The sequence below is a fragment of the Salvia splendens genome, chromosome 8 (assembly GCF_004379255.2).
Source record: "Salvia splendens isolate huo1 chromosome 8, SspV2, whole genome shotgun sequence".
NCBI lineage: Eukaryota > Viridiplantae > Streptophyta > Magnoliopsida > Lamiales > Lamiaceae > Salvia > Salvia splendens.
In genome coordinates, this window is record NC_056039.1 from 9,417,722 (window position 1) to 9,430,783 (window position 13,062).

Consider the following 13,062-nt stretch of genomic DNA (forward strand, 5'->3'; position numbering starts at 1 on the left):
TTTATTGAACATGCCTTGACACAACACATTAAATTTAATTCGTCCATACTTAAATCATATACCTTCACCTCTTCATAATGTGGAATGCACGACTTTTTTTGGTTTATTTTCAAATATGGAGTAATTCACATACACTGTTCTCATGTACATAAATTCTCATGTTTTTTTAAAAATGCTCTTATTTTCAACCTACTGGTTGAAAATTTAGCGTTTTGCATACAATGAAAAATTGGTAGCTACTACATCGAATTGTACGTGCACTAGATGAATTTCATTTCTCTGTGCCACTGGTGTTGATAATATTATAAAAAGTGTTGGATCATTTTTATGAATCTGAAGCGTAGTGCAAGTTTTGTGCAATTCTATCTCAGTAATCAGAATCAATGGGAACGCAATTAAATATTGCAATTCTACTTTCTATTTTAAGTAACTGAAAATTCGACACCTGTTTCCGAAAAGTTGTGACCAGCACACAATATGTGGTGACGGAGTTATGATAATTTATGCCCACTATTTATATCCAAGATATAAAGATGACAATAATCATTACACACCGATACACAAATCCAAATGTGTGCCATATGCATGATGTATGTTTAATCTAGAAAACACTGTAAAGTCAATAAGAAAGTATAACCAAATATAGTTAGACGCAGTTTTGGTTATCAGTATGATCAGTTTAATATAATACTTACTAATTAGTATAAATCATTAGCACCTTTTTTCTTCATATATATATTGTGTTTAAATTCCTAACAAATTAAAGTAGAACAACGTTTTACGTCATGTCGTCCGGATTATTTTCATCATGACCATTATTTAAAATCTCAACCGTATTCTTTAATTAAAAGGTAACAATACCGTCACGTTTTCATTATATCATACCAATTTTTTAAAATCAATTTATATGTCCTATCCAATTCCAACGTCCCTTGTATATACTATTTTGTAAATTATTGTATGTACTGTATAAATGAATTTTTTTATCAAATAACCGTCACGCTTTCATCATTTCATATCAATTTATATCTCCTATCCAAATCCAACGCACATTGTACATCCACTAAATTTTACTATTTTGTAGATGATTGTATAAAATGAAGTTAAGATAGACTTTATACCAGGGAAACGATTTTATGATTTTATGTACTACTGTATAAATTTTACTACTACTATTTTACAAAACTTTATTATTTCCTTTTTGTCCATAGATGGAGTACAAGATTGATAAACTAAAATAGGATCGAGTTATTTAGGTCATTTAATTTTGTATTTGGATTGATTGATTGTGTTGTACGATGACTGAAAGATTATAATAACCGTCACGTTTTCATTATTTCATATCATTTTTTTTATCAATTTATATCTCCTATCCAATCCAACGTACCTCGTATATCCAATAAATTTTAGTACTACTATTTTGTAAATTATTGTATGTACGTATTAAATGAATTTAAGATAGACGGCACTTGTTGTGACCGGCAGTTATGAAAAAAAATCAATTATTGAGTTAAGAGAGTCAAATACATGCAACAGATTAAGCTAGCAAACCACGATGGCTGTGGAAAATTGAGGAGTCAAACAGTGAGTATTAATTGGGCAAGACCAACATTTCAATTTATGTTGGCGAACCCATACAAATTCAATCACACCCATCACATACCATTTCACACGTTCGCCAAATCATTCCATAAGTAGGCCATTCCTCTGTCTCACACATTACAAGAAAGTCGTACCAAAATATATTAGCACCTAAATTACGATCAAATTTTGATGTTACACATTAAATTAAAAATCTATGTCACCAATATTGGAATTGGTGCTGCATATTCAAAGACAAAGATCGACCCCTGATCCCCTGACCATTTGGTTAAAGATGGACGAGTCACATACCACTCGACCACAATCAGCATAAATGAAACGAAGAGAAGAGAGATGAAATGCGCACCTCTGAGTGTTGAGTCCAACAAAGATAGTTACTATTACTAAATTAGAGTTTTAAACTTTTAAAATGAATGGGGCTGGGCTTAATTTTGGACTTTTAGTTACAACTTACTTGCTTCAGTTTTGGGCTATTGGGTTAGGCTGGATTTGCCCCAAATTCACTCGCAAATCTATTTGCCTGAATCTGCACCCATCTGAATCTATTTTGGAATGCATCTACTCTACACATATAAATCTTGGAGCCATTATATAATTTACTTTTGAACATTAATACATGAAGTTATTCAAATCACCAATAATTTTCTTATGGAATTAATTCTTAGTGATTCATGACATCGTTGGTAACAAGTTATTCTTGTCAATTTTAAAGCATTGAAAATGGAAGAACACAATTAAAAAATTCATTTTATCGAATGTTTTTTACTTGGCTAGCCAACGAATTAATCTGAAACCCAAATGATTAGGCAGGATTGAAAATATATAACCCGTACGTCCCGTATCCAAATATCCCAACAACTCAAATGGATAAGCCCAAACTTGAGCGGATTGGTCCAACTAATATTCTTACTATACACCATGTTTTCAAGTGCTTAGGCAGAATTTCGAAGGACAGAGAGTGGCTTAATAACGAGATATTGTGGCTCAATAGTCGACAAAAACAATCAAGCTATTATGTGACAACAAGGCAACTATTTGCATCTTAGAAAACCCGGTCCAACATGATCATATAGAAGTGGACCGACATTTCATAAAGAAGAAGATTAAGGCCAAGGTTGTGGAGTTTCTTTTTGTCAAATCTGAAGATCAATTGGTGGATATTCTAACAAATGCAATAAACATATAGAGCTTTCATGAAGTTCTAGGCAAGGTAAGTATCGGATACCTAATTACTTAACTTGAGGGGATTGTTAGAAAGAAATTATCACCGCCCATTAAGGAAGACTAAAATAAAGAGATTGATACTTCTTACCGAGATTAGAATATTAATATCCTTGTAATTATGTAAGTTAGGTTTGCCATATTTGTGTATTCCCTACTCTATGAAGGGTATATATGTAAATTATGCCATATTCAATCAATGAGAAACACGAGGGTTAAACTTAACCCAGTTTAACAATTAATCGGTCGTTAATCATTTTATTTTATTTTGTGCATGAGTAGTTCATTTCAAGGATATTTAGATATCAATTTATTCATGTATTATTACTTGAAATAAGCCCAAACGGATCTAAGACCTAATAACAACAAACTGAGAGCTACATATTTAATATCTAGTTTTTTTTTGAATGGCCAAATAATTTTAAATGCCGCGCTACGGAGGAATCAAACTCGAGACCTTTAATTTTAAGTATCTAGTACTCGAATCCGAGACCTTTAATTTTAAGTATATAGTAATTGTGGAGATAGTAGTGAAATAGCTAGGTACCATTAGTTGAACTTGGTAGAATTAAATTAGTTTGACTGAGGAATTATTGCCAAGTACATACATTAATGAATGGCTCAAGTCAACTATAGCGAGGAATTAAGTGAGTTTAACCACCTCTAACTATTATCAACAATTAAACAACAACGAAAAGGAATTAAATGAGTTTAACCACCTCTAACTATTATCAACAATTAAACAACAATAAAATTAATCAATGAATCGAGCACGTTATATATACTATTGTAAATACGTGAATTTTTAATATTTTTTATTTTTATCTGAATTTGTATTTTTTAATCTAAATACATGAATTTTCCTAAAAACCCCAAAAATTAATTTTTTCCCTTAAATTGAAGCTAACGTGTACGTAGGAAGTGCCAATGTGGCAAAATGCGACGAATATTGAAGCTGGAAAATTCACGAACTTTCAAGATTTTCTAAAATTCATCTCAATCTTTGGAATTTTCTGATTTTTTCCTAAAGATAGGTTTTTTTTTTCTAATTTATTTAATGTTCAACACATTTTAAATTTAAATATAAATATTAATTAATATTTATTGCAATTTATGAGTAGTGATTTTAAAGTAATATTTCATTAACATCTTTACAATCACATTATTTGAATAAAGAAAATTATGTAAATAAAATAAAAATATATATAGATTTTAACATAATCAATTAAATTAAGAAAATAAAACATTAATATATAAAAATAATAAACAATCATCATTTGAACTAAATGTAATTTGAATCACAAAAATCTTATTAATTTACAGCATAAAAATTGTTAATTTTTCAAGACATTAGACGGTTCAATATAACTAAAAAAAATGTCGTTTAAAACAATCAAAATTTACAAATTAGGAATCTCATTATAAAAAAAATAGAAAATTTCATTATTCATATATTTATATTAGAAAAAGGAAAGTTTAGGGAAAAACTAAGAAAATGGCCAAAGTTTGTGTATTTATAAGCTAATAACATGTTATATTCATTTGCCATGCACCTTTCGCCACGCAGATGGTAATATGCTAAGTGTACTCCACGTCAGCTTTAATTTGGCCGGAACTTTTTGTCGGGAAAAAATCAGAAAAATTCAAAATTCATGTATTTACATTAAAAAATAAAAGTTCAGGGGAAAAACCAGAAAATGTTGAAAGTTCGTTTATTTACAGTCAAATAACCCTATACTATATTCCATGCTTTTGTCCTATAATATATAATTAATTAATATTTAACAGCCATATATTAATCTTAATTACCAAAATAGGAGTATATTGAATATACATGTTTGTGTGTGTGTGCGCGTGCGCGGGAGGGAATGTTCGATCTCTAACGTGATCTACGGACCTGATGTAACCTCTGTATGATTTAATCTTTAACAAAGAAGAGGCATAATTGGCGAGTGAAATGATTTCCAATAATTTATTCTTAGTATATTTTATTATTTTTGTCAATTTAATAAAGACATAGTAGGTTGAATACCAAATATTGCTATAAATTGTAGAAATTACTTATTCTAAAAATAAAAGTATGGCATCGTCAAACTAAAAAAGTCAGATAGTATCTTTAATGGAATAAGGGTAGTAACAACAATATAAATGCTTACATGACGCAAAAGCTTAACCTGCGTGCGTATAATTAAACATAGGTTATAATGAAACACGAATATTGATGTATACATATTTAGCTATTTGATGGAAAAAAATCAAAATAAAATATACTTGACTGTCTATGCTTCTTATTTCTCTTTGACTGCTGAAAATTAATTGTTGAACAAGTAAAGTTTCCTTATACTATATATTTGATATATCATCCCATTTAATTTCTCGAATTTGAATTTCCTCAAGTACTCTTGATATTGATCAAGATGCGAAGCCAGCTTGTTGTAACAATATTAATAGTTATTTTCTCCATAAACACAGACGCCTCATCGCTGCCGGAAAGGCTGCTCCGATCAACAGCGGAGCTCCGAAACCACACGAAGATATCGGAGTTCCGGCTTGTAAACCGGATGCAACTGGCCAAGTGCTTCCACCCGAACCCGTACCTGAAGATAAGCGTCACCTCCAACCCGACCCTATCCGATGAGGAATACGTGACGGTCAACATCACCGGAGTTTGGCCGCCTTCCATAACCGATTGGGTGGCCATGATATCCCCTTCTCACACCGAGTACGTTCTTGATCATCGTTACGCACCTAATTTCGATTTAGTAACGTATTTAGTGTTTGGTTGTAGTGTGAAGACGTGTTTTAGAATTGCGGCGCTTATGTACCAACAAACGGGCGATCTCACCAGCCTTCCACTTCTATGCCACTACCCTGTTAAGGTCCTACCGTTTTACCTAACCATATTTTAGTTACGCACATTTATTACTTATTTTGTGTTCTTTTCCTATGCATAAATACAATTATCAAAACTAGTGATGAAAATTAATACTACAACCCTCCATTTCAAAAAATATGCATAATATGATCTGTTAATATAAAATTGATAAAATAAGAGAGATATAGAAAAAAATGTGGTTCAAATTTGTGTATGCAATTTGGTTGAGACTGTTCCAATGCAGGCTCAATACGTTAGCAACGATCCAGAATACTTGAAGTGCAGCAAGAGTGATTGTGAGGTGAGCATTGATGGGAAATGCACGGTGAAGACATGCGGGGCCACATTGTCGTTCCATGTCATCAACATACGTACAGATATCGAGTTCGTGATGTTTACTGGCGGATTTAAGACGCCCTGCATGTTGAGTAGATCCGACCAAATTAAATTCGCTAACCCAAACCAGCCCTTGTATGCCCATGTAGCCAGCGTTGATTCCACTGCAACATCGGTGTGTATTCTAATTCTGTCACTTCTTATATCATCATTTATATTGCATGTTTAATTTGAATATCGTTGTGTCAAATCGTCTTAATATTAAAGTGCTGGTAATAAACTATGAGAGAGAAAAGTAGAGGAGTAAATAGTATTTTAGTTAAGTGGAGAATAAAGTAAGAGAAATGGTCTAAAAAAAAGAAATGACTCATTTATATAGGATATCCCAAAAAGAAATGTGACTCACTTATAGTGGGACGGAGCGAGTTAAATCGATCATACTGTTAGAATATTATTCAAACTAGTGCTTTGATTTGTCAAGTAAAATGGCAGTAGTCAACTATTAAATTGACGGCCAGAGTCTATATCGAAGTGTGAGACTATAAAAATACTCCCTATTCTATTTTTGACCGCTAAAGTTTTTAAAATAGTTGTAGCGACCAATCGATGGATGTAAATATGTAATAGGTTTGTATCTAACGAACTCAAATTGAGTAAATACTTTTGGATACAACTCCTGAAACATAAGAAAGTCAGATAATATCATAATATTAACCAAAAAGTTGTAGCAATAATAAATTTAATTAATTACTAAGTGACAGCTAATCATCTAGTAATGAAAATGCAACGATTTATAACCATAATTTTTTTCCAATTATAATAGATACTATTAGATTAACAGATGGAGTAATATATATGCTACTAGAACCTAGAATTCACCAAAAATAACAAAAAAACAAGAATTAATTCACATCTACCAAGCTACCGTTTTCCTAAAAACAAAGAAGTTGGACATATTATATCTTGCTTATTTTAATAAGTTTAACTAATTAACAATACATTACTACAATTAATTGCAATTATCATATTATTAATAACATTTTTTCACGATTGATTCCTGTTACAAATTTTAAATGGATTCCGTTAAGTACCTTTGAGTGGTTCTGCAAGTAAAGTTATGATAATTTATATTTGCAATTGTAGTAATCTAAAAATAAGGAGTAATTAAATTTCCGTCCTCGTTTTTTAATTGGTCAAATTGACTGTAAAGTCATGAACTTTTAAAATAATTTGATTTTTTCTATAAACTTTAAATGTTGCATGAAAAGTCATGAACTTGAGTCTTGACTGTCTGGTAAAGTTAATGATTTTTCTTACAACATTTATTCATGAGAAAAACTGAATTTTTTTGAAATTTCATGACTTTACATGCAATTTGCATTTTTTTAATTCCTCCATTATCTAATTGTCTGTATGTACTTTTGTGCAATTGCAAAAGCACATGCCACCAAACTAAAACATATAAATAATGATTTTTCAAAACCTTGAATCCGAAAGTGTTGGTTTGAAATGGCAGATGAGATTGACGTGGGTAAGTGGGGATCGAAGTCCACAACAAGTTCAATATGGAGATGCCCAAACAGCACATTCCTCAGTTTCAACCTTTTCCCAAGATGATATGTGCACAAGTAAAGTAACTACTCATTCACTCTTTTTTTTTTATCATAACAAAATTTCAATTTATTCAGGAGAAAAATGAAATATGACAAGAAACGATAATAATTAATTTGGTATGGTTTACAGGTTGGTTGGAAAGTCCGGCGGTTGATTTCGGATGGCACGACCCTGGTTTTATTCATTCAGCTATAATGACCGGACTTCGTCCTTCCACCAATTACTCCTACAAATATGGAAGGTGTTTCAATTACTATTATTTACTTCTACTGCTTGAATATGTGATTATAAATCCAAATTGCTAGCCTGGAAGAGTCCATATACATCATCTCCAGACATAATTGATTAATTTGTGTTGAACAGCGATTCAGTGGGATGGAGTGATGAAATGAAGTTGAGAACTCCGCCGGCATCTGGTTCGGATGAGCTTAAATTTCTTGCTTATGGTGATATGGGAAAGGCTCCTCTTGATTCCTCTGTAGAACACTACACACAAGTAAGGAGTATATATATATTTATATAAATATATATTGGAGGAGTAATTAATTAATGGAGTTGAATGTATGTATAGCCTGGATCGGTATCTGTTATAAAAGCAATGGAAGAGGAAGTATCCTCCGGTGGAAGGGTGGACTCTATATTTCACATCGGCGACATTAGTTACGCTACCGGTTTCATGGCCGAGTGGGATTTCTTCCTTCACCTCATCTCCCCTCTCGCCTCCCAACTCCCCTACATGACCGCCATCGGCAATCACGAGCGGTATGTCACCTGCATGTGTTCATAAAAAATAATCTTAGTAGCAAGCGTAATGAGTGTTAATGCAACATTGGTAAAGTAAGAGAAATAGAGTTAAAATTTCATTACAGAGATAAAACTTATATAAACAAATAGAGACTAATATTGGTGAACAACCCAGAATGGATAAAACGTTCTCCATTTAATTTAGTAATGCAATGCAGAGACTACATAGACTCTGGCTCAGTTTACGTAACCCCGGACTCTGGGGGAGAATGCGGGGTTGCCTACGAGACTTATTTTCCGATGCCCACCGCCGGTAAGGATAAGCCATGGTACTCCATAGAGCAAGGCCCTGTTCATTTCACTGTCATTTCCACCGAGCACAACTGGACACAAAATTCAGAACAGGTAAAACTCAATTTCATCTATAGTATTAATATCCAATTTCATCTTCTTACTCTTTTCATTTGCAGTATGAATGGATGAATAAAGACATGGGCGCAGTGAATAGAACAACAACTCCATGGCTCATATTCACAGGGTAAGTCTCAAAAACTATGGTGCACCACTTATTCATTAATTATTGATGAATTTGTGATGAATGAATGCTCAGGCACAGGCCCATGTATTCATCTTCTCCTAGAATTCCAATTTTACCTAGCGTCGACAATCAGTTTGTTGAAGCAGTAGAGCCGTTGCTACTAGCAAACAAGGTAACAAATAAATGCATCAATAATTTCCACAATATATATCCTTAATTAGAAGTAAAACAAGTGAAGAATATATGTAATATAATAGGTGGATCTGGTATTGTTTGGGCATATCCACAACTATGAGAGAACATGCGCCGTTTATAATAAAGAATGCAGAGGAATGCCCACCAAAGATTCCAATGGAGTCGACACTTACCAAAATTCCAATTACACTGCGCCGGTTCATGCCGTTATTGGAATCGCTGGATTTGAGCTTGACAGTTTCACACAAAATGTAATTAATTATATTATTGAACTATTATTTTTGAGATTATTAACTGTGTTGATTTTGTAGGATAATAGCTGGAGCTTGGTTAGGATATCCAAGTACGGATATTTAAGAGTTCACGCCACCAAGAGCGAGCTTCACGCCGAGGTCAGTGGAATTCATAAAATAAGCAAAGTTTCAGTCTTGATTAATTATTTTACTAAATTAGACACACTTCTTGCGTTTTTAGTTGGTCATTGCAGATTCAAGAAATGTGGATGATAGTTTCCGAATCATTAAGTGAGGAGCAAAACAAGACCGAATTTTGACATGTTTTATAAATGGTTGTAAACTTGTAATAATAACACATTACTCTTAAGTTCATAGAAAAATATCGTATTTATCAAGACGCAAGTAAAAGTCGGTGTTCATATTGTAGCTGCTGGAGCATAATGAAGAATCAAAATGATGAGGCTATAGCATTTCAACTGACTTAATTTTTAGATAAAATTTCGGTATATATAGAATTTAGAACAACCGTTATTTCATAAATCTAAAACTATTACAAATATCAAACCGCTGCTCTTTTTCTTGTAGTGCATCAATAGTTGTTCTTCAATTTCTCATGGAACTATATAGCCTGCAAAACAAGAGATGGTTAGAAAAGTTCAAAACACATACTAGTATATAATAATTTTGAAATAATGTTAAAAAAACATATGATTTCATACTGCCACATTTGGTTCCATGAGCAAGTGGCTTGCCACAAGATGCAGAAACAAAAGCTGCCTTTTGCATGCTGATTATCTTCTCAACTTGGCTATTGACATGCTGGCAGACGCATGGCAGATCGACGTTCCTAATGATGTTGCAGCAGCCCTGAGACGGGGCCTGTTGAGGCCCCGGTCGCTGGACGAATCTGGAGCATTGCTGGATGAGACCTTGGAAGTCGCCTTGGCATTGCGCTGAGGCAGTGGAGAAGATCATGCTTGTGCACATCACCAGCATCAGGTATGTTGTAAACCCTATTTTCGAAATTGCCTCTTGCTTGTAGTTGTTGTTGTCTTTGCTTCACTAGATGTGGCTTTAAATAGAATTTTGAATCTCAAGTTGGAGTCATGATGTTTGCTACCTTCATGTTTTCTTTGTGCTCCTTAGTAGGATTCTTCCTTAAAGTTGCCTCATTTTGTGCTAAAAGTGTTTTTGAGTTGCCTTTTTGGCACACCTTTTTTTTTACTTTTAAAAGTGGCGTGAGTATCGTGAATTTGTGTAATAAAAATACTCTTGTCATTTTAAAGTTAAGAAGTTTGAGTCGTAATTTTTAAGTCGTTTTATTATAGTACCATTATACGGAGTATTTTTTAATAAAAAACTCAATATAATTTATCTCTTTAGTTTATTCTCTCTTCAATTATTTATTTTATTTCCTGCTTATCTTTATGTCTTTATTTTTTTTTTACTTTTGACAAGTGTAATCTTATAGGTGATGTTCGGTTGGTTGTATAAAATTATACCAAGATTAAGTATGAGATTAAATATGGGATTATCATAGGAAATTAATTTACTAAATTACCCTTTGTAGCCCATATTAATGTGGACCTCTGTAAATTCATGATATCGCAGCATCAAACCCAATTTATTGAGAAGTGATGGTGTCCAATTTAATGACAGCTAGACACTTTCACTTTCCACCCGTTATTTCTCCCTAATTTGAATACAATTTGTTTTATCATTCTAATTATCATACTCATTTTCTTCTATGTTGTGACTTGTGAACATAGAAATTCACAAAAATCATGAACTCAAACATCATCTCGCATTTTTTTTTCTCTTATTAGTCGCCTTCCTCGATTTTCTCTAATTTCATTTGGCAATTCCACAAGCAGTGACATCTTCATTCATGAGATAAATGCAAGTAAACATGTTGATTTGGAGAGAGAGAGGTGGAAGTAAATGCAAAGAAAAATGGAGGAGAAATTTATCTTCTGCCAAGACAATATTAGTCGGAGGGGGGAGGTCCGTCGTCTAGAGTCATGCATTTAGTACCAGGCCTTGGAAATAAGGAACTCAGTTGCGGGCCGAAATAAGAACGAGTTTTGCAAACCGAACGCCTGATTGCATGGTTTGTCGGGCGTTGTCGTGGTGAATAACGGCAACCGAACGGGCACATAGGTGGTGTTTGGTTGCCTAAATTAAATAATCTTAAGATATAATCTTGGATTACTAGCGAATAACGGCAACCGAAATGGGCGAGTAGTAATTATAATCTCTTGTTTGGCTCGTTAGATTGTAGAGCTGTTTTTTTTATTGTGATTGGACAAAATTACCTTTACTAAAAATCACTAGTTACTTAATAAACTTGATGGAAAAGGAAAAAAATCAAGTGCATCAGAAATTGAAATTTTATTACTCTTTTTAACCGACCAATCAATTATACCTCTTGTTTGTTTGCTTATACTATGTTAGATGTCAACATTATATTTCTGTGCGTGACAATATGTAGAGTCAGGATATATAAATCCAGTTATTCTAACAAAATATGGCAATCAAACGAGGATATTTGAACTTGCAATATCATATAAATAGTGGTGTGTGTTAAGTTTGTAAATTAATACTATTAAAATTAATATTTTGAATTTGATTGGATAATTGAATACTAGCTAGCAAATTCCAAACCCTTTAAGTTTTCACTCAACAATATCCAGCACTATTGACCTGCCCCATCATTGCATATAATTCGTAAAACCTACAAATTACGCCTTAAATTTTGGGAAGATTCTTTTATAAATATGCTTGTGAAATTTATATATAGGATTCATTTTTATCGTTTGTCATGCATTTTCTGAATATTTAAACTCTACCACTAAGACATTTTTTTTAAGGAACCACGAAGGCACTAAGACATTAATATCAACGTTAAACCATTTATTCTGTTGATCGGTCGTTAATCATTTAATTTAATATCGTGCATGAGTAGTTCATTTCAAGGATCTTTAGATGTCAATTTATTCATGTCTTATTAAATGAAATCGGCCCAAACGGATCTAAGACCTAATAACAACAAATTGAGAGCTACTTATTTTAATTTCTAGTAATTGTGGAGATAGTGAAACAGGTATCATTAGTTGGAAGGCATGCATTGGTAGAATTAAATGAGTTTGACAACAAGAATGTTAGCTGATAAATCGAGGTATTATTTCTAAGTATATACCATTACGCAACTATATATTGTGCCACTACTTAACTAGTAGTACCTAAGTATTATCAACATAAAAACAACGACAATTATCAATGAATCGTCCACGTTATAGCATGCTTTCCTCCTATAATATTTAATTCCCATATATTAATCTTAATTACCAAAATATATTGAATATGCATGTTCTATTTATAACGACATCTATAGTAACCTCTCTAATAATTCAGATGGGTGTAAAACATATCAAATCCATCCATTTATATGATTTAATCTTAACCAAAGAAGAGGCATGTATAACTGGTGAATGAAATGATTTCAAATTAATTTATGAAGCGGGATGCATGTCTAATTAATTATGTTTCTTATTATATTTATCATTTTTGTCAATTTAATAAAGAGATATAGGTTGAATTCCAAAATTTGCTATAAAATGTAAAAATTATTTTTTCTAAAAATGAAAATGTGACATGTATAGGACAAAATTAAAAAGAAAAATGAAACATCCTCTATAGAA

The 13,062-nt window shown here is 32.5% G+C and overlaps 1 protein-coding gene across 2 annotated transcripts; it reads left to right on the forward strand.

The window, feature by feature from the left end:
• The first annotated feature begins 5,225 nt into the window (after positions 1–5,225).
• Positions 5,226–10,422, forward strand: LOC121743609 (probable inactive purple acid phosphatase 27). 2 transcript variants are annotated; one of them, XM_042136938.1, is made up of 13 exons: positions 5,226–5,545; positions 5,612–5,702; positions 5,943–6,209; positions 7,551–7,662; positions 7,778–7,889; positions 8,012–8,144; positions 8,220–8,410; positions 8,611–8,797; positions 8,863–8,930; positions 9,003–9,102; positions 9,188–9,376; positions 9,437–9,517; positions 10,199–10,422. In XM_042136938.1, exons 1-13 carry the CDS (start codon positions 5,241–5,243, stop codon positions 10,316–10,318), a joined length of 1,956 nt encoding a protein of 651 aa, XP_041992872.1. In that variant the 5' UTR covers positions 5,226–5,240; the 3' UTR covers positions 10,319–10,422. The 2 variants fall into 2 exon arrangements, with proteins under 2 accessions (XP_041992872.1, XP_041992873.1); XM_042136939.1 differs by lacking the exon at positions 10,199–10,422 and adding an exon at positions 9,600–9,975.
• Positions 10,423–13,062: the final 2,640 nt, after the last annotated feature.